This window comes from Pongo abelii, chromosome 11, assembly GCF_028885655.2.
Source record: "Pongo abelii isolate AG06213 chromosome 11, NHGRI_mPonAbe1-v2.0_pri, whole genome shotgun sequence".
Classification (NCBI taxonomy): Eukaryota; Metazoa; Chordata; class Mammalia; order Primates; family Hominidae; genus Pongo; species Pongo abelii.
This window is the reverse complement of record NC_071996.2, coordinates 16,866,500-16,888,951: the sequence shown is the minus strand read 5'-3', so window position 1 is coordinate 16,888,951 and position 22,452 is coordinate 16,866,500. Positions and strand designations below refer to the sequence as shown.

Here is a 22,452-nt window from a genome sequence, read left to right as displayed (position 1 = left end):
TGCCAAGCACCCCAGACTGTCCTTCCTGGTGCATCGCCCTGGTCACATTCCCCAGGGCAGCTCAGGACTTTGTTCAGGGATTTCCCATAGTCAGGTGCCTGATAAGTGTTGAGACGTGCAAGGCCACATGGCCAGATGGGTAGGTGCTCTTTGGTGAGCACCCCCAGCAGGGCAGTCCCCCACCCAGGTGTCTGCCTGCTCCTGCTTGTGTTTGACTGTTATAGCACTTCATGCCAGGGCCACCAGCTCCCATCCCTCCTGTCAGGAAGGACACAGACAGCAAGTGCCTGGGGTAAGGCATTTGCCAGGTAACACAGGTGGCGAGTGCCGGAGCTGGGATTTGAACCCGGATCATGGCAGTCTGTATGGGGCAGTGGAAGGTTTGAGGATGCCCATGTAGGAAGGAAGGGCAGCCTGGCCCCACTGAGCCCAGCTGCTCCCTGTGACCCTGGAGGAAATTGCTCAGCCCCCAGCTGGGGAGAGAGTCCAGGAGGCCAGGCTTCCTCTTGCTTCCTGGCTCAGGGGATCACAGAGGAACAAGGAAATTTAGTGTGTGTGTCTTCTTTTTGTTTCATTCAAAATTTAATTTAGTATCAAGCAAGAGGAGCTTTAGCTTAACCCTGCATATCAGGCAAGACTTCAGTTACAAAATAGTACTTTTTTTTTTTTCCTGCACTTGTGATTGGCTTCCCCTCTACTTCTTTTGGTAAGAGCAGGTTGGTGTCCAGGCTCAGAATCCATTTTTCCACCCACACCAAAGCACCTGTGGTTTGGGTGAAGCAGCCTGGAGCCTGGCTGCATAAAGCTTTGCAGCAGGAGGGTCCTGGCAGGAGGGTTGAGGTGCCACTGCCCTGGTGCAGCTCAGAGGCCAGCACCAGGGAGGCTCAGTGTCCTGTTCTCAGGATCTGCACATGGGGTTGCCTTTCTGCATCTCCCCATAAGTGGTAGGTGCTCCTCCAAGCCCCCTTTTGCCGGCTTGGACACAGCGGCCTGCACCTTGACCCTATTGCATGCCAGTGGAGCAGAGCTCCCCAGGCCAGAAGCCCCACAGCTGTTGGCCCTGGCTTGGACAGGCAGGGGGCACCAGGGCAGGAGCTGGCTGCGATCCTGTGGTCCCAAATGCCCCCTTGCTGATGGCCTCGTGTTCTGGGTGCGGAGCAAAGAGGAGCAGGTGTCGAAGGCACCTCAGGCAGGCGCTGGGCTCCGTGGGCGTCTTGTGCTCCATGATTTTTTAAAAATTTTATTATTATACTTTAAGTTTTAGGGTACATGTGCACAACGTGCAGGTTTGTTACATATGTATACATGTGCCATGTTGGTGTGCTGCACCCATTAACTCGTCATTTAGCATTAGGTATATCTCCTAATGCTATCCCTCCCTGCTCCCCCTACCCCACAACAGTCCATGGTGTGTGATGTTCCCCTTCCTGTGTCCGTGTGTTCTCATTGTTCCATTCCCACCTATGAGTGAGAACATGCTCCGTGATTTTGAGGCCATTTGCAGCCAGCTCCGCCAGCCAGTGCTCCGAGCTGCAGCAGCTGCCATGCACAACAGCACCGCCAGGAGTGTCCTGGGGGCTTTCTTTGGAGGAGGCTGTCAGCATCCTCAAGTTCCAGCCGCTTAGCCCCAGTCCTGCTTCAGGAAGCTTTTTTTTTTCACCAGAGGATTCTCAATGGCTTTGAAAGCTCGGCTGACTCCCAGGAAGTTTGCCGGGAACACCAGGCTGTCAGTGACATTCGTGGCGCCAAGACTTACGTGGGTTGCGCGCATCGGCCACTGTCTGTGTCACGTGCACTGACGCCACCTGAGATGCGCATGCCGCACGCGCGGCAGCGGCTTGGCTGTCTCGTAACGGCTTGCACGTGCATGCCGCGCACGTACGCTGCACGCGCACACCGGACGCGCATAACGGTTTGGCTGGCCTGTAACTGCTTGCACGCGCATGCTGCACGCGCGTTAACGGCTTGGCTGGCCTGTAGCGCTTGGTTTGGCTTTGCGTTCTTTGCTTGGCTTGGCGTTTGTCGCTTGGATTGACATTTCTTCCTTGGATTGACGTTTCTTCTGTCACGTTCCTTTGCTGGGCTTGACCTTTTCTCTGCTGGGTTTGGCATTCCCTTGGGTGGGCCGGGTGTTTTCTTGGGGGGTGGGGTTGGCCCTTCCTGGGGTGGGCGTGAGGTCGCCCCGGGTGGGTGTGGGCTTTCCCCGGGTGGGTGTGGGTTTTCCCTGGGTGGGGTGGGCTGGGCTCCCCTGCTGGGGTTGGCAGGTTTTGGCTGGGATTGACTTTTCTCTTCAAACAGATTGGAAACCTGGAGTTATCTGCTAGTTGGTGAAATTGGTTGGTAGAGGTGATCTGCTCACTGTTACCGGCCTCCCCTGGCTGTTAAAAGCAGATGGTGGCTGAGGTTGGTTCAATGCCAGCTGCCTCCTTTGTGAAGAAGCCATTTGGTCTCCGAAGCAAGATGGGCAAGTGGTGCTGCCACTCCTTCCCCTGCTGCAGGGGGAGCGGCAAGAACAACGTGAGCACTTCTGGAGACCACGACGACTCCTCTATGAAGACACTCAGAAGCAAGATGGGCAAGTGGTGCCACCACTGCTTCCCCTGCTGCAGGGGGAGCGGCAAGAGCAACGTGAGCACTTCTGGAGACCAGGACGACTCTGCTGTGAAGACGCTCAGGAGCAAGATGGGCAAGTGGTGCCGCCAGTGCTTCCCCTGCTGCAGGGGGAGCGGCAAGAGCAACGTGGGCACTTGGGGAGACTACGATGACAGCGCCTTCATGGAGCCGAGGTACCACATCCGTCGAGAAGATCTGGACAAGCTCCACAGAGCTGCCTGGTGGGGTAAAGTCCCCAGAAAGGATCTGATCGTCATGCTCAGGGACACTGACGTGAACAAGAAGGACAAGCAAAAGAGGTAACCAGGCCTGGGCTGGGAGGAGGTGGGATGTGGGAGGATGATGGGGACATACCCTCCTGGCAGGGGAGGAGGGGAGCCTGGTTTTCTCGCCTCCGCAGGCCTCACACCACCCTGGATGTGGAAACCTCAGAGAGGTCAGGGCACAGGCCCCTTTATGAGCAGCAACACAAAAACAAAACTTTAGCTGATTTCCAATCGAATTATAATTTCCCTCGTAGAACACTAATAGACTGTTTTAAAGTGATTTAACTCGCAAAATTGTCGATGCAGCAGATTACTTTTAATCTACAGATTTTAAAACAATGTTCTATACATTAGAAAAGTGTATATTGAGAACTAAGAATGAAGCCCCATAACACATCAACTTCAGGGCTAAATATTCTTCAAATAAAATCCAGTATGGATTTTATATCAATGTACACTATGTAAATATGTTCTTTACTGAGGAACCTTAGAAGGAAACTGAAATGGGAAGATGGTTCCTGTGCTTGAATAGGAAGATTGAATTTTCTTAAGATGTGAGCTTTTTGGCTGGGCGCGGTGGCTTACGCCTGTAATCCCAGCACTTTGGGAGCCCGAGGCGGGCAGATCATGGGGTCAGGAGATCGAGACCATCCTGGCTAACACGGTGAAACCCTGTCTCTACTAAAAAATATAAAAAAAGTTAGCCAGGCACGGTGGCAGGTGCCTGTAGTCCCAGCTGCTCAGGAGGCTGAGGCAGGAGAATGGCGTGAACCCAGGAGGCGGAGCTTGCAGTGAGCCGAGATCGCGCCACTGTACTCCAGTCTGGGAGACAGAGCAAGACTCCTTCTCAAAAAAAAAAAAAAAAGTGAGCTTTTTCTATTTATGACTTTTACCTAAGCCAAATAAAATTAGCAGTTTTCGAGTTTTTAAATTATACACATGCTGTCTTTTATTATTGTGATAAATTAATTTTTTTGTAGCAGAATGGAAAAAGGCTTGCTTTTCCAGATGTCAAAATGTGCATGTTATTTATTTCCACAAATTGTTTACTAGCAGCTGGAAAGACATCAATGAATAAAACAGAATAGGAAATTTAGAAATACCCAAATATATGTAGGAATTTAGTGCTTGCTAATGGTGATGTTTTGTATTATTTAAAAAAGATGGGTTGTTCATAATTCATTTTTGGAGAAAACTAGCTAGATGTTTATATCACAAAAATCAGAGTATAGATTAAAAATTTTAAACATACAAAAAGGGAAACATACCAGAAGAAAACACAAATGCCTATTTATATATTCAGATATATATATATATATATATATATATATATATATATATATATATTTCTTTTTTTTTTGATGGAGTCTCACTCTGTTGCCCAGGCTGGAGTGCAGTGGTGCGATCTTGGCTCACTGCAACCTCTGCCTCCTAGGTTCAAGCAATTCTCTGCTTTAGCCTACTGAGTAGCTGGGATTACAGGCGCCTGCCACCACACCTGGCTAATTGGTTTGTATTTTTAGTAGAGATGGGGTTTCACCATCTTGGCCAGGCTGGTCTTGAACTCCTGTCCTCGTGATCCACCCACTTTGGCCTCCCAAAGTGCTGGGGTTACAGGCGTGAGCCACCGTGCCTGGCCTATATATGCAGACATAATAAAATAAGCACATTTTAAAATTGGGCAAAGTACTTTTTTGCATATCTACCAGTGACCTATGCGCATAGGAAAAGATAGCGTTCCTGGTAGAAGAAGGAATTTAAGTTAGAAGAGGAATGAAATACTGTTTTCTATTTAAGTTAGAGGAGGAATGAAAGGCCGGGTGCAGTGGCTTACGCCTGTTATCCCAGCACTTGAGGAGGCTGAGGCAGGTGGATCATGAAGTCAGGAGTTTGAGACCAGCCTGGCCAGTGTGGTGAAATCCCATCTCTACTAAAAATACAAAAAGGTAGCTGGGCATGGTGGCACGCACCTGTAATCCCAGCTACTCAGGAGGCTGAAGCAAGAGAATTGCTTGAACCAGGGAGGTGGAGGTTGCAGTGAGCCGAGATCCTGCCACTACATTCTGGCATGGGTGACAGAGTGAGACCCCATTTCAAAAAAAAAAAAAAAAAGGAATAAAATACTGTTTTCTATCCACAAAGTTTGTGAGGATGAAGAACAGTGGTACTTATATAGTTGTTTAAAGTTTAAGTTGCTGCAGCTTTTCAAACAGGCACTTTAGTGGTAAGAACCACATTTTAAAAATGTTATGCTTTTTACTCATCAATTCCATTATACTGAAATATCTTTACCAAACAGATGTCTGTTTTTCTTAGTATTGCTTAAAATAGCAGTGTATTTAGAAGAGCCCATATAAAGATTTCATGAACAAATTTCAGTGCATCCGTAGGATGGAATAATATGTAACTATTGAGGGTGTCAGTAGATACAGAGATATGTCGATATGCAAAGATGTACTTTGCTATATCAAGTGAGAAAAAAATCAGTTTGTTACACATATACACGAACAGAATCTGCTCTTGTGTTAGCTGAAAATATGTAGAAAATATAATCAAACTTGTTTCTGGGGATTTGTAAATGAAGTTTTTCCTTTTTTCTTATCTGTGATTTCTGCAATGAACATCTGAACTTTTAGTTTAGGTTCATTAGTAATGAAATAATCCTTGGGAAGAGAAGGAATATGCTTCTTGAAGGAAGGAATATGCTTCTTGCATGGATGCAAATAATTTCTCACATTCTATTATTTATTTTTATTTCTGTGGTTGGCTATCTTCTGTGAACTTTTACCCTCTTCAGAAGTAGAGGCATTGTGTTTACTCGTTCCTGTAGATTTTATTGTATATACTTTTTATTACATAATTACCTTTTCATTATATATAAACATGTAAAAAGTATGAATTAATCATTTTAGTTGTTATATATTTATGAAAATTAAAATAATAAATATAAATGATTATTACTATTGCAAATGTATTGCCTTACTCTACAGGAGTTTTCTTTAAAAATATTGAACTCCCAGGCTGTGTTCATCCATTCTTTCAATCCATTTAGTCATCAGACATAAGCCAGACACCTATTATGTGGCAGGCATATTCTACTGTCTCTCAGGATCCTTCCACCTTTGAAAACTTCATGTTTACCTGCTGGGCTTGAGCAAGCTGAGAGATTTAAAATTGGGGCATTAGGACTTAATCTCAATTGAAGCTTTTCCTCCCTCCTTTCAAACAGAAGCATTTCTGAAGGTAGAAAATAGTAAAAGACAACCCTTAACTGCCCTTTTGAAAATGTATAAGTCTGGGATAAAGACTGTTTTAGTTGTTTTAAGAACTAAAATGTGGTACATAAACAGCATGGAATATTATACAGCCATAAAAGAAGGAACAAGAGCATGTCCTTTGCAGGAAGATGGATGGTGTTGAAAGCCATTATCCTTAGCAAACTAACATAGGAAGAGAAAACCAAATACTGCATGTTCTCACTTATAGGTGGGAGCTAAATGATGAGAACACACAGATACTAGAGGGAAGCAACACACACTGGGGCCTATCAGAGGGTGGAGGGTGGGAGGAGGGAAAGAAGCAGGAAATAGAACGAATGGGTACTGGGCTTAACACCTGGATAATGAAATAATCTGTTCAACCAACACCCTTGACGCACGTTTACCTATGTAACAAACCTGCACATCCGGCACATGTACCCCTGAATGTAAAAGTTGAAAAAAGCTTCACAAATAGTTTCATAAATCGGTTTTAAAAAGAGAAAATTTATAACAGTCTTAAATCCTAATATGAATGATTGGAAATATCTGATGTACATACATTGTATAAATCTAAGTATTGAAAAAAATGAGCCCATGCTATTCATTTCAATTCCAAGTTTTCTTTGGCTTAAAGTTTATTAAAAACCAAAGTAAGAATTGGTTTATTTTGGAAATTTGTTTTTGTTTTCACTTCAGCTCTCTTACTCCATAGTACTTTTAAGAACTAAAATTTATCTAAATGCTGGTCATCTGACTGGAACCGCCCCAGACCTGTTATATTATAACATATTCTACTTAATGTAAGGCACCAGGGATTGTATGATGCCCCATTATTTTATGTCTCACTAAGAGAATTATTTAAATGCCACCAATTATAGTAAATCATGAATTGTAAGTGGTATTTCAGTGGAGACAACATGGAGACAATGATCATCTTAGAATCACTAAAATACAATGTTACCTGTAATATTTAAAACATACCTGAAAGTGTAGGTATAATTGTATCATCTCACTTAATTCAAATGTTGTCTTTAGTGGTATTAGTAAAAATTATAATATCTAACAATTACTGAGCTGTTATTTGTGTTAGGAACTATTCTGTATCTTTTGTGCAGAGTCTCATTTAAGCATTACAGTGGTTTCCTGTGAGAAAGCTACTATTTTCATTCCTATTTTATTGATTGAGAAAACTGAGTCCCCAAAAGGATAAGCAACAGCCAGAAAGTGACAGAGCTTCAAGTAGGATTCCAGCCCAAGTTGAATGTCATCCAAGGGCTATGCTCTTTGTATTCATATAGGCTGCTCTTTCATTAATACAGCGAGTAATGAGAGATAATAAATTGTGTGCTTTTTTCATGGGAAAGTTAGATGTTTGTTTTGAAGGCAGACTAATAGCAGGCTGTTCAGTGTTTGCAATTATGTGAATCATTGATATGGCTGTAGCTAGTGCACTACAATTTCCTAAAAAGTCTTCTCACTCTCATAGGACTGCTGTACATCTGGCCTCTGCCAATGGGAATTCAGAAGTAGTAAAACTCCTGCTGGACAGACGATGTCAACTTAATATCCTTGATAACAAAAAGAGGACAGCTCTGACAAAGGTATGCAGTAGCCAACTATGTCAGTGTGAGGTGGGTTTGATTTCAATACATAGCATAAAAATGAGTTTTCTCCTTTAAATATAAATAGTTGGTGAAAGCTGTGGAATGTTTATTTTGAATTCCTAGGATTTGTAATTTGTTTTTGGTCTAATACTGACAGGCCATACAATGCCAGGAAGATAAATGTGCCTTAATGTTGCTGGAACATGGCACTGATCCAAATATTCCAGATGAGTATGGAAATAACCGCTCTACACTACGCTATCTACAATGAAGATAAATTAATGGCCAAAGCACTACTCTTATACGGTGCTGATATTGAATCAAAAAACAAGGTATAGATCTACCAATTTTATCTTCAAAATACTGAAATGCATTCATTTTATCATTGACCTGTGTAAGGGCTCAGTCTTCCATATTTGGAAGCTCAAGCATAACCTGAATGAAAATATTTTGAAGTGACCTAATTATCTAAGATTTTATTTTAAATATTGTTACTTTCAAAGAAGCATTATAGGGTACAGTTTTTTTTTAATGCACTTGTGGTAAATACTTTTTTTGAAAACGCTGAATTTGTAAAAGGTAATACTTTTTTTCCCCTAATGAATGTAAAATGGCAAAATTTGCCCTGAAATAGATTTTACATGAAAACTCCAAGAAAACTTAGACATGTTTCAGTGAATAGAGATCCTGCTCCTTTGACAAGTTCCTAAAAAACAGTGATAGATATAAGGTGATGCACCTCTCAGTGGCAAAGCTTAAGATATTTCTGATTGCTCACGAGGCAGAAGTGGAAAGGGAAAAAGAGAGCAATGAGAAATATCAGGGCCAATTTGGAAATTAGGTAATAGAGGGAAAAGACCACGAAGAGGTTGTGTGTGTGTGTTGTTGTTGTTGTTGTTCATTTATTTGTTTCCTTTGTATGGTGAGACAAAGTTCTCTTCAATTTTAGAGAATGACAGTTTTCAGTTTGGGAGAGGGAGTTACTGGGTTGTAAACTGCCTAGAGATTAATTTTAGGAGGCCTCTGAGGAACCAGATTGGCAGTGAATAGGTGGTAATGTAAGGGGAAACCCTTGAGCAGGGGGAATATCAAGTAATTAACTGACTTAGTATCCTATTGTGGTAGAAATGGCCAATTAGAGTCTCAACTCTGCTTTCAAATCTAGAGTGTCTGGATGGGAAGGTGGAAGATAAATAAGTAACAAGATCAAGTTGGATTTTGAGTTGACTAGACCCTGTTCTCTTACCGGGAAAAAGTATGTGGTGTTTTCAGCAAATGGGTCTCTCTCCTACTCTTTACTCTTTTTGGCCAAATCTTCAAATGAGAAAACGAATTGGTCATGTGGGTGAGAAATGAGACTGAAGTAATTGTCTATTGCACTAGCTTTCAGCTAGAATTGTGCATCCCAGTAACCTGAGGAAAATTTTTAAATCATCAACAAGTCTAGGCTTTTTCCTGAAGATTTTGATACAGTAAGTCTAATAAAGCTTGGATATGTATATTTAAAAATGTTTCCTTGAAGCCAGGCATGGTGGTGCATGGCTGTAGTCCCAGCTGTTAGGGAGGCTGAGGTGGGAGGATTGCTTGAGCTCTGGAGTTCGAGTCTAGCCTGGTCAACATAATGCGACCCTGTCTCTAACAACAACAGCAACAATAACAACAACAACAATTTTCTCAAAATCTGGATACGCTCCTGCTTAAGAACCACTCAATACATAAATGGAATATGTAAATTCTTATGTCTCAGAAACTTAAGGTATCTCTAGAAGAGTTGGGGTTGGATATGTGCTGATTTCTTTAAATCTTTCCTTTCCAATAACATTAATCTGACTTTTTCTTCTTTTTTTTTTTGAGATGGGGTCTCACTCTGTTTCCCAGGCTGGGGTGCAGTGAGTGGTGCGATCACAGCTCACTGCAGCCTCGACCTCCCCAAGCTCAGATGGTCCTCCAACCTCAGTTTTTTTTCTTTTCTTTTTTTTTTTAGTAGAGATGAGGTTTTTGCCATGTTTCTCAGGCTGGTCTTGAACTCCTGGGATCAAGTGATTCACCCGCCTCAGCCTCCCAAAATGCTAGGATTACAGGTGTGAGCCACCATTCCTGTCCTAGTCTGACTTTTATCTTTGTGGTTGAGACATTAAAATGAACATTGTTGGTAGTATCCATCAGATTACAGAATAATACATTTTGATTTCTATCATCAGTTATTCACTGCCATTCTGAAGGTCTTTAGTAATTTTCTGTGAGTAGTCTTTCAATAAGTAGATGATGGCCCTCTCAGGATTTTGTGTCCCTTTGTTCAATCATTCCAGTGCTGAAGGTCAGTAAGTCGTTAAGAGCAGAGTTTTCTCAATTAGAATTATAGTAAATTCTAAACCGTTTTTTGTCAATTGAAGCTGTATTATGGACTATCCAGTGTGTCTCTTAAGTATGTAGAGCTTTGGCATAATCAGCATGGCAGTTTTAAACACTAAAAACTATGGAGTTATTAAGAATACAGATAGGAATTCTGTTAATTTAGTTTCAGTAGTCCTATGAACTGATTATTTAGTAACAATCTGGGAAAATTAAATATAAATAGATTTTAAATAAATAAATGTTGGACATTTTTTTCAAATGGGCAGTGTGAGTTTTAATAGCAATTTTTGTTGCATGTTGGAGGTTGAACTTTCGGTAAAACATGAAACTAAAGAAATATTTTACATGCAAATTCTTGCTTTATACACAATTTGTCTTAGGGTTGAGGATATAGAGACAAAAGATACAGCCCCTGCCCTCAAGAAGCTCTTTGTTTAGATGTGAAAAAATATTATCATCCAGTAATACCATGCCAAATGCTGGGTTAGAAGCAAAGAGTCTTGGAAGCAATAAATGTTTAAAGTGAGTTTTTGAGATGATTAGAGTTAATGTGGTGAGGCAGAGAAGGGGTGTTTCCAAGGGAAGGAGCAGTGTGTGAGAAGGCACAGAAGAGTGAGAAGGAAGTGACTACATTTTATTTACTTTCTATGCATGTAAGTCCATAAGCTCTTATATAAAGTTTCCACTTCAGTTGAGGAATATGTACTTTTCTGAAGTACATACGTTTTTGCTTTATATTGTTTTGTAGCATGGCCTCACACCGCTGTTACTTGGTGTACATGAACAAAAACAGCAAGTGGTGAAATTTTTAATCAAGAAAAATGCTAATTTAAATGCACTTGATAGATATGGAAGGTATAATTCTTTCTTTTAATCTGTGTGTTCTAGATGGATAGCAGTCACTCAAGTCATAAATATTAAACTAATAAGATTAATGTATACTTATTGGGATATAGTGATCAGTATCAACACAAATCAGTTAGGTAGAAAAACAATTATTTGGACTGGGCAACATAAAGAAAAGTTTTAGTAGGATTCATCTTTTATTATATTGACTGATATTTGCTATGTGATGTTTTTGGTTACATGATCTCATGTTAGCTAAAGGAATTTCATTTTAATTTTATGAAGTTTGAACTTTAACTTTTAGTTTACTTTATGACTCAGTATTGAACTTCTTAACCCTTTCTAATAGTTTTTAACCTCTGTGTCTTACATGCGTTTCCACTAAATATGCTGTATTAAACATAAATAGGGGTTGAAAAGCCTTTTGTCTTTTCAATGACTCTGCCTTAAGTTGCTTTCTTTGAAGAATATTAATGTTAGCTTATCCCTACATGACAATGAATTGCTGTTCCCACATACTGTGGCTTTAAAAGCTTTTTTCCTTTTTTATTTCCAGTGTATTTTGATGTTTTTATTTTTAATTGGTATGGAGAGACGGAGTGAAGATAGTTTTAAGTGGATACACTTTTCCTTTAATGAAGACAAGCCATAGATGGGTGATAAAGAGAAAAGAGCTAGGCTTTGGATTCACACAAGACTGGGTTAATTCCTAACTTTCTTACTTGCTAGGTGTGTGACCTTGGGGACGTTATTTACCACCAAATATGTTGTCATATATGAAAAGTAGGAGAATATATCCTTCAAAGTTGGCTGTGCATAAGAAAGATATATGTGGCATTTAATTCAGTGCCTAGCACATGCTTTTTGGCATCATTAACTGAAACTGCTGTGACTACTATTCTTACCATTATTATTAATCTTACTGCTTTCAGCATGCAGAGAGCTCTTATTTATCTGACACCCTAGCTGATTTTCTGTTACAGCATATCAGTCTAGGGAAGCTGTGATGAAATCTTCACTTAAATCTTTGTCCACTTCGGATAAGTGGGCCTAACATTATTTCTTGCCCATCAAAGGACTTTAAATTAGTAGCTTCTGCTATGCAATACCCCACTGAGATAAGAGGGGTTTTTTTTTTTCTCTTTCCTTTTAACCTTGGTAGTATTTTACAAAGATGAACACTTGAGCACTGAAGATGCTTATGTCTTTTAGTGCATGTAAATGTTTGATTCTGCATGGACAGGCAAGATGTGAAATTGGTAAAGTATATCAAATTAGCTTTTGAAATAACTTTATTACAGTTCCTATCTCTGTCATTTTAGAACTGCCCTCATACTTGCTGTGTGTGGTGGATCAGCAAGTATAGTCAGCCTTCTACTTGAGCAGAATATTGATGTATCTTCTCAAGACCTATCTGGACAGGCGGCCAGAGACTATGCTGTTTCTAGTCATCATAATGTGTAATCATTTATATTAAAAGGCTAGTTAATGCTAAATTCAGGTTTAAAATAATTGTAACAGTTGCATCTTACATATCAGGTGAGATGTCATAGTTTCATTCAGGTAGTTTTCGGGTGGCAGTGAGTTAGTCCCCTGCATCAGCCAGAAATCAGACAAAAAGCAAGACAAGTTAGAAGTACGAGTGGGTGCAGGATTCTTTATCTCAGGACTTTTAAGACCTTTATCCATAGAGATCCCAACATTGTTCATTTGATCCAAGTGTAGCACCTATGCATGGGATAAAAAATAGTGTCACATCTTTGATTTTTCTGATTAGTTATTTGGGTCTTGAAATGTCCAGTTATCAGAAAGTCTTGTACTGTCTTCTGGGGACCATGTCCTACATACTCCTTGAATTTTTCAGGAACCGAAGGGGTTCACTAAATCCAAGGAAGACAGTCCTTTTTATCAAGTCAGAAGGAGGAGAAAAAAAAAGGACATTGCAATCATTCTGTTGTTTCCGCTGATTCTGCTGCCGCATTGTTGCCACTCAAACTGGTCCTGCTGCCTTAAGATGAATCGGTAGATTCAGGTCCCTCAAGTCTTCGTGGCAATTCATACAGTGACTTTGATGTTTTTTGTTCCCATACCTATGGTTATATGCTCAGCCATTGTTCCCAAAGCACCAGCCCCCTGCTCTGGCCCCTGGGCATCCTGACTTTATCCACACACAAAATGAGCAAATTGACCCTTCCCCCCATATTCAGAACCTAATGTGGAACCCACATCTTAGCCAAGAATTAGTTGAGACCTTCATGGTAACAGATCCTTTGAGGCCGTTGTTGGTCTTTTCTCTAGCAGATATTAGGTAGGCTTGTTCTAAAGGGTCAGAGGGGTTCTAAAGGGTCAGAGGGGTGGCAGAAAGAGATCAGTGTTTGTTTCTTCTTCTTTGCTACCAGACCTATACTGTGAGGCACCTTTATATCCTGTATAGAACCTTGGGCAGTAGAAAGTCCCATATGAACCTTCCCCTGAGCAGTGGCCCCCAGCTGTGCTTGGCCCCTTGAGTGATCTGATTTACATGATAATGAAAATGGTCCAAGCTACTTCCATCTCTAGCTCAAGATTTTAAAGTATTTTCAAATTCCAGCTCACAGGAAGCCATTGAAGAGAATTCTCAGAATCTCAAGTAGGTTAGTTGGACTTCACAGAGCCAAGCCTTGTCCATGACTCATCACTAATCATGTAAAAGTAGGGCTTTGTTCTTGCTTGGGTGGCACATATCCTAAAATTAGAACAATATGGGGAAAGTTAGCATGGCTTCTGCATAAGGAGGCAGCACAAATCTTTGAAGCATTCCATATTTTGTGCAGTCACTGGAAGGTCATTTGACTATTTGCTGACTAGCTCTAAGGAAACAGTGTGAATTAAAGCGAAATAGGTGCCACCAAAATATTGAAATTGTGATTTGCGCTGCAAAAATAGTCATGTAAGATGGTCTATGAGATGACTTAGAGCTGAATAACATGTTTGGTGCAAAATATATTGTTAGTATGTATGTCAAAAATTACAGAATGTCAACTTGCAACTTCTTCATGGAAACTAAAAAAAATAAAAGTAGACTTTTGGTCTCCCACGTCAGCTGGAATTGAACATCAATATAAAGCATTATCCTAACAAACATCTGCTGGCTGAGAGTTTGAGTCTGTAGAGAAGGATCATTGGTCCAAGCCAGGTCTTAACATCCATTGGTTTTTCTGCCCTTGGTGTGATTGATCAACTCCGTAATAGTGGACAATCACATTATCTACTTTTATGGGATATTTGTAAATAAATTTAGTTACAAACTATGACATAGTTGAGATGCCCTGAATTATAAGCCATAAAGAGTAGGACAACTAAGAGGCAAAATTAGGACTTAATAACATTTTCTGAAAACTACAACATTTGCATATTGGAACCTATGAACAAAATACGCATTGGGTTTTATTTGGGATTCCAAGATAATTTTAGTCATAAAGTTTAGGAACAGATTATTCCATTGCTTTACTATTTCTCTCAGCATTTAAAAAATGTTATCTTGTTAAATTTTTATAACAACCTAGGGAAATAAGGCAGCAAAGTCCTCACTTGTTGAAGAAGACATTGAGCCTAAGAGAAGCAAGTCATCCAAGAACAAATAGCTGTTCATTATGGAGCTAGGACTTATGCAGAGTTGGGACACTTTCTACTGTGTCAGGTTAATGCAACCTAATTTACTGGGTCACATGCCCTCGATTTATGAGTATTTCACCCTACATTTTTTTCTTCCTTAACTAGAAGCTTAAAGAGAAGTTTGCAGAATGTACTCATAAGTGGACGGGATAATACTGTTAAGTTCTGATATTCTGATATTGTTTGAAATACTCTTAAGAATTTTACATTTGGTATTTTTTATATCAGTATTAAAATAGTAATTTGGTTTATTACAATTTTATACATAGAATTTGCCAGTTACTTTCTGACTACAAAGAAAAACAGATGCTGAAAGTCTTTTCTGAAAACAGCAACCCAGGTAAGACTTATGACAGTGAATTACTTTAGGTCAGTTGTCCCCAACCTTTTTGGCACCAGGGACCGGTTTTGTGGAGGACAATCTTTCCATGGGCTGGGGAAAGGTGGGGATGGTTTCAGGATTATTCAATCATGTTACATTTATTGAGCTACTTTATATTATTATTACATTGTAATATATAATGAAATAATTATACAGCTTACCATAATGTGGAATCCGTGGAAGCTCTGAGCTTATTTTTCTGCAACTAGATGGTCTCATCTGGGGGCAAAGTGAGACAATTGCAAATAATCAGGCATTAGATTCTCATACGAAGCACACAACCTAGATCCTTCGGATGGGCAGTTCACAACAGGGTTCATGCTCCAATGAGTATCTAATGTTATCACTGATCTGACTGGAGGCAGACTTCAGGCGGTAATATGAGCCATGGGGTGTGGCTGTAAGTACAGGTGAAGCTTCCCTGGCTTGTCTGCTACTCACCTCCTCCTGTGTGGTGTGGTTCATAATAGTCCATGGACTGGTACAAGTCTGTGGCCTGGGAGTTGAGGACCGCTGCTCTGCATGGTCCTACCATAGATAAAAAAGTAAAAGTAAGGAATTTTTGATCACAAAAGAACACTGAAGCACAAGTCATGTTACATATGCTTGTCCCAATAAGGTCTCACTATTACTGACTTCATTTCTCCTCATTTGAAGTTGGAAAGAGATATATTTACTTTGTTGGAACAAGATGTGTTCTTCTACCTGCTGGTTAATTGTCATGATAACAGTAATTTTGTTAGAACAAGATGCTCTGCTACCATTTGCCAAAAGATGGTCATAATAAATATACAAATTGCCCAGCTCTAGGCTCAGCAGATTATCATAAAAATAGAAAAATGTTTCACACTAACAAAAATGCTAGTATGCTACCTGGTTGTGGACACCTAATACATTGTATAGTCCAAACTGTATGAGGACACCTTTAATTTAGCCATCTATTTATCAAAGAGCTTCTGTAAGTTAGGTTTTATAAGTTGCAGGAGACAAAGATGGAATAGATATAGTTTTAATCTTTAAGGTGCTCATAATAGAACTGTCTCTATTTCATTTCTGTGCTTTTTCAACAGAATTTACAAAAAAAACATTTCTATTTATATTTTCACTTGTCCACTTAACAAATAACTATCAAATGTCTTTTAGATACTAGCCATTTTTTCTAATGCTACAGAGCACAAACAATTAAAAATAAAGACAGGAGCTTGTTATTATCATTGTCATTTTCATTATTTTACTACTTTATTCAGTGCTTACTGTGTGCTAGATGCCCACTGGAAGCTTATAATTATGATTTATTATATATTGATTATGTGCCAGACATATGTAATGAGGAATGAAAATTTTTGGAAAAAGTAGGTATGATTTAAGATAAGCATGCAAAGAGAGAAGAATTTTTCTAGGTAAAGAAGCAGAAGAATAATGTTTGGCAGAAGGAACACGCAACGAGGTTGTGTGTTTGCCAGAAGGAACATCTAATGAGATTGCCTGTTTGGCAGGAAGAGCAGCAAGTGCAAAAGACAAGATGCTTGAATGAACTTTGCAGGGTTTCTGAGCAATTCACTTTTGCTAGTACCAAAAGTGTGAGATACCAGAGGTTGGGAATGAGGTGAATACTTAGCTAAGGCAAGTTTATGATAGACTTTTTAATACTATAGAAATGAGTAGGTCTTATCCTGTGGGCCATGGGAAGTTTACCAGGTAGAATGCTTCGGACTGCAAATACTAGATGAGCAGTGGCTAAAACAGGAACCAGAGTTGTTTTTTTGTTGAGTGATATCCTAGGATCCCACCTGTCCCTCTTTCAGCTGTGCTGTTGGCAGTGTTTTATTCACGTAACTGGGAGAAAACTTTGAAGCATGCAAGAGGCTTCCTGTAACATTTCATTGGCTGGGTCACGGTACCTGCTCATTCCCAAACCAGGCACTGGGAAGGCAAATACCTGATTAGCTTAGAATAAACATTTCTCTTTCTGAGGCTGAGGAGGGGGATTGGGATAATAAATATCCCAATAGACTTGTGTTTCTTCTGCAAGAAAGAATAAGGAATGGCTATTGGTAGGGAGCCAACATTGTGTGCTGCAGGGGCTCATTGGAGAAATTTGAGTAGGGGAGTCACAAGATTAAATTTGGGTATTAAGGCATTCTGGTTATGGTGTAAAATGGGTTAGCAAGCTTTTTCTGTAAAGGACCAGGTGGGAAATATTTTAGACTATGTGGTCTCTGTCGTGTCTACTTAACCCTGCTGTTGTCTGCTGTTGTAGTGTGAAAGCCACCATGAGTATATGTGAGCAAACAGGCATGACTGAGCTCCTATAAAACTTTATTTACAAAGCCGTAAGGCAGATTGGATTTGGTCTGTAACCTGTAGTTTGCTGGGATTGTTGGAAGGTTCTTTACCATGTAAAGAAACCAGGAGACAAAGGAAGCTTTTGCAGTAGTCAGCTATAGTTTCCTTGTCAGACATCCTTGGAGTAGCATCAATGTATTACAAGGTTTTCACCCGTCCATAGTGAAATAAATAAAGTTAAGAATCTCTATTACTCATTTTAATATGTTGGCCTTTGTTTTTTTTTTGGTGTTATGCCTTTTTCATTTGTTTTGCTTAATTTTTTTTTCATGTAAGAAATAACATTAATAGTTGGCAGTTTTCTTTTAAATAAAACCCATTTTGTAAGTGTTTATGTTCCCAGTGGCAATGGGAATACAAAACGGAGGCAGAAGAGAGGTATCGTCAATATGATTTAGTGATAATTGAATGAGAAAGGCTTGGGGGACAGAGAGAAATGTCAGATAATTTACAGGTTTCCAGGTTGTACACTAGTATTTAACCTGGACGTGAGGAAGGAGTAGGAAATTTTCTGGTGAATACAGAAGGGCAAAGAGCAGCAGGTCAGCAGGAATGACTAATGTTTTTCTATGCATGTTTAATGGAATATTCATGTAGGATATTTTGAGTAGGTAATTGGATAATCAGCATTTATAACTTGCATCCTACTAATTTGACTCTCAGTAATAAGACTTGTCAAAGATCCAAGAATCTGAAAGTGGATGATAAATGTCCATGTGTATCACCATCCGTGACCGAAAGTCAGCATCTACAGAACACAGAATTGGGACAGATGAACTTAATAGATAAAGATGAATATCGGAGTTGTTCCTCTTAGGGAATGATACTCTCCATGACCTGTGTGAGTCACAGCTGCCAGAAAAGAAAGAGCAAGGAGCGTATTAAGGCAGCACAGCAAATTCAGTCCTAGAGTGCCCTGCGTGGCTTCATGTCATAGTTCTGACTTCTACAAAATCATTTTCTGCAAAATGTGCTTTGTGTTTTTCCCTCTTGCAGCCTGTAGCCAAACAGAATCCCTTTATCAGGGCATTTTTGTGTTCTTCCTTTAAACAAAGCAATATATAAATAACAAAATGAAGAAAGAGAGTGTTTTTTGTATAGGCTAGTGTTTAACATAAACTTGAGAGTGAGTACCAGGATTATAGTTAGAATTTACGGAGTGGGTAGGAAGACTAGATAGAAATCTAAAGATAGCTGACTCAAACACAATGTGGTTTCTTTGCTTTATTGTCACAGCTGTGACTTCACAACTATTAGTTAAATTCATATGCACTATAACTTTAGAAAGCACCTGCCCAAACCAAGTATTAAGTGATTTATTATAATTTCTCTGACTTATTATAGAACTGACTTTCCATGTGTTCATGAGAATTGAGAATTTGCTACATAGTATCACCTTAGCTTTGTCCACATGAGCTGTCACCTTGTCTTAATGAATAATAGTTCACTAAGAATATTGGTTTTGGCATTTAAAGTGACCTATATCTAAATGCAGATAGGACCAGGGACCACTCTTGAACATTAACGTCCAAGCATCTTAAAATTACACATAAGGCTTTCATTATCTGACTTCTTCCCCACTCTCCATCTTTAGCCCTTTTCCCTGTGTGCCCTTTCTCTGGCATTACTGAGCTGCTGGTAATGCCCTACTCACTCATCCTTCTATTGTAGGCAAATACTTTCACTCTTTCAGGCCTCGCTCCCGCTCTTGCTGCTGCGTGGCATGCTGTCACCCTTTCCTGCCTTCTACCCCTTTTAATCTGGCTAGCCTCAATATTTAAGTCTCTGCTTGGGCAGGTGTTCTAGAAAAGCCGTCCCTGGCATGCTTTATTTTCATTCTTTTTAAACGCTAATGCCTAGCATGTATTTAGCAGGACTCAATAAGAAATTTCTGAGTAAAATGTGAGTAAGATTATGTGCAAGACTGTCCTCTGCAGTTTTGGAGCAGAGGGGACAGACATGTGGAGGAATAATGTACAGTTCAGGTGGTAAAGGTGCAGTAGAAAAATCAGTGAAGTACTAAGGCAGCCTCAAGTAAGGAGGTACCTGTTTATCTGGGGAAAGACATGCAGAATCAAGGAAGACTTCTCATAGCATTGTTTTAAAAGATGAAAATAAGGCTGGGTGTGATGGCTCACACCTGTAATCCCAGCATTTTGGGAGGCTGGAGCAGGCAGATCACAAGGTCAAAATATCAGGACCATCCTGGCCAATGGTGAAACCCCCTCTCCACTAAAAACACGAAAATTAGCTGGGCATAATGGTACATGCCTGTAATCCCAGCTTCTTGGGAGACTGAGACAGGAGAATCCTTTGAACCAGGGAGTTGGAGGTTGCAGTGAGCTGAGATTGCACCACTGCACTCCAGCCTGGTGACAGCAAGACCCTGGCTCAAAAACAAAAAAAAAGAAAAATGAAAATAAATATGTCAGAATAGTGGAGGGAAACATGTTTAGATATTAGGAAGACATTGTACACTAATAAAGGTGTTAGTAGTAATTTTGGAAATCATTTATAAGGTACTATTGTTGCAGAAAACAGGAGGCAGGAGAGACCCAGTGGATGAAACAGGAGGATTTCACTTAGGTGCGCACCAGCTCAGTGGATTTGCAGCCAAAAGCTGAGCCCTGAACAAATTGACAAGGCTTGGCTTATGTAGGCAAGCTTACAGAAGCAGAACAAAGGCAGTTAATCATCTAGTGACAGTTTTGCAACCTCAGCATAGCTTGTGACCTTGCAGCTGCAATGAAGGAAAACAGGAACTTGCAAATAATATGCATTTGTAAAAATAGCTATGAGTAAATGCTGAGGGGAAGGGGAGATGGTAAGGGAATTTCTTTTCTTAACCTTGCTCTGGGATGTCTGGAGCCCACACCTGTGGGTTCTGGCTTCTCAGGCAGGGTCACCACGACCTTTCCTGGGCCCTGCTTTTTACTATCCTTAGAGTCAGAGTACCTAAGTGCAGGAAAACTTGTTTCTCTTTAAAACTGAATTTCCTTTTCTTTACATTTACTGCTTCACTATTAGGAAGTAGAGAACAACATACTGTGTTACCTTATATGCTTCTATTGTATTTTAAAGTTGTGTTTCTGGTGGTTTTGTTCATTTATGTTGGGTGGATGAATTTGTGAGTGAATGACATCAGGTGTCTCCCCAAGTGGTTTGTTGAAGTTTTGGAGAATTATTTCTTAAGTAACTATTTCACGAAAAACTAAACACTCAATTTATGAAATAAAATGTTGTCTTAAATCTATTTTTATAAAGGCAATAGTTTTTAACTGTTCTAAGTGGTTCATTTTAACTGAATATATGGATTTCTCAACAGAACAAGACTTAAAGCTGACATCAGAGGAAGAGTCACAAAGGCTTAAATTAAAGGCAGTGAAAATAGCCAGCCAGAGGCATGGAAAATTTTAAATTTAAATTTTTGATTTAATGTTGTTTTCTTTGCTTTAATAATATTAGATAGTCCAAATGAAATTACCTTTCAGACTAGGTTTTGAGAATCAATAGATTCTTTTTTTAAAGAATTTTTTAATAGATTCTTAAAATTTATTTTAATAAATTCAGCAATCTCATTAACAGAAGAATGAATAGATGCTAATTTAACATTTGATATTTAACTTAAAAAACATAACCACTATAAAATTTAAAATATTCTTATTTTACAATATTCTTATTTAAAATATTTTCATCTGCCTTTTTGATTAGATTATAACTAATCTTTCCTTTTGGAATAGAGGCAAAAACAATTACAGAACTTTATTCTTTTATTTTTACAACACCCTAACATGATGAAGAAGGTAACATTAATTATTGGATTATATTATTAAGCAATAGAATTATGAACAATGTAACTCTGATGGTCCCTGAGCTGGATTCATGGTTAAGGAGTAATCATAGCCAGTGATTGAAAATCTGCAGTTTTATATTGTCAGTCACTGATACCAAGGTTAAAGATATATTCTGCCTTGTAGCCTCTCATTGACCTCAGCATTTCTGTTCAGGGAGGGAACCAGGTCATAAAAGCAACCCAACTGCCATTACAAGAATCATATCTTGCAGAATGGGACCTTTGGTGTTAGTGCACAAACACAATAACATTCTAACTTATTTCAGTTGCAGAAAATCAGTACATATTATTAAAAATTTTTTATCTGCTGTAATTAGTACACATTAGAATATATTAGAACTGGACTTAAGCAGATAGTATAGATACATAACACTATCATATTATAGTATATAATTTCAATTAAAATTTAAGAATTTGCATCTCCTTCTGTTTGGTGTTGATTTCTGCTCCTAATAGTTTAAAGGGTGCCTACAATCCAGTTAGGAATCTTTTGAAAAAGCACTTCAGTGCACTGTAGGAGCTCACTAGTTAGGGTTTCATGAGGTAAACTCTTTTCAAGTGAGGAAGACTTTGGAACACTACAAATGATCTGCTGATTCATATTTGGTAGATTTAACACATAACAAATTAAGTTTAGTCCGAACAAATAGTGACCAAGTTAAGTTTGCTGGTTCATGCTTTTTTTCTCCCTTTGTCTAAGGTGAATTATTTTTCACATGTTAGTCAGAAGCCAGTGATGTGGCAGTAGCTAAACATAGATTAAAAAGTTAATTCTTAATTTTAATTATTATTTATTTATTTTAATATTTAAATTTAAATTTTAATTATTTTCTAATTTTTCATGTCCATACTTGATTACTTAAGAATAAAATTTTTTTAAAACATGCATTCCAAAAGAGGAGACATCACAGAAATACAACAAGCAAATTAACCTTCTGTTTTTGCATCTGCAGAAAATGTCTCAAGAACCAGAAATAAATAAGGATGGTGATAGAGAGGTATACCTTCATATTCAAATGTTTGTGTTGAATTAGATTTTTACATTATGTTGTTTAACAAAGCGTAGTAAGTGTAGGCATACATGATCCTATCATGTAAGTAGCATAAATAATCAGTGAAAAAGTCTCAGAAAGAATTCTGTACATTGAGTTTTCAAGAGATACAAACCCTAGAGATATACTTTGATTATTAGGGAACAATTCTGAATGGTGCCATAAAATGCTAGGTAATGCCACTTTAGGAGCTTTGGACCAATCATTTGATCTTTCTTGGT

At 39.3% G+C, this 22,452-nt stretch overlaps 1 protein-coding gene and 1 non-coding gene across 2 annotated transcripts in view; both read left to right on the top strand.

Moving 5' to 3' along the window:
* The first annotated feature begins 1,879 nt into the window (after nucleotides 1-1,879).
* Nucleotides 1,880-22,452, top strand: part of LOC100437689 (POTE ankyrin domain family member G-like) — a 37,504-nt gene continuing 16,931 nt past the window's right edge. The window contains 10 exon segments of the mRNA XM_063712659.1: nucleotides 1,880-2,912; nucleotides 7,626-7,740; nucleotides 7,901-7,984; nucleotides 7,986-8,075; nucleotides 10,847-10,953; nucleotides 12,267-12,404; nucleotides 14,868-14,938; nucleotides 20,652-20,695; nucleotides 20,698-20,727; nucleotides 22,133-22,177. Of these exon segments, the coding sequence (XP_063568729.1) occupies nucleotides 2,392-2,912; nucleotides 7,626-7,740; nucleotides 7,901-7,984; nucleotides 7,986-8,075; nucleotides 10,847-10,953; nucleotides 12,267-12,404; nucleotides 14,868-14,938; nucleotides 20,652-20,695; nucleotides 20,698-20,727; nucleotides 22,133-22,177 (1,245 nt within the window). The 5' untranslated portion in view covers nucleotides 1,880-2,391.
* Nucleotides 13,646-13,752, top strand: LOC112132443 (U6 spliceosomal RNA). Its single transcript, XR_002914214.1, has one exon. It is a non-coding gene; the product is annotated as a U6 spliceosomal RNA (small nuclear RNA).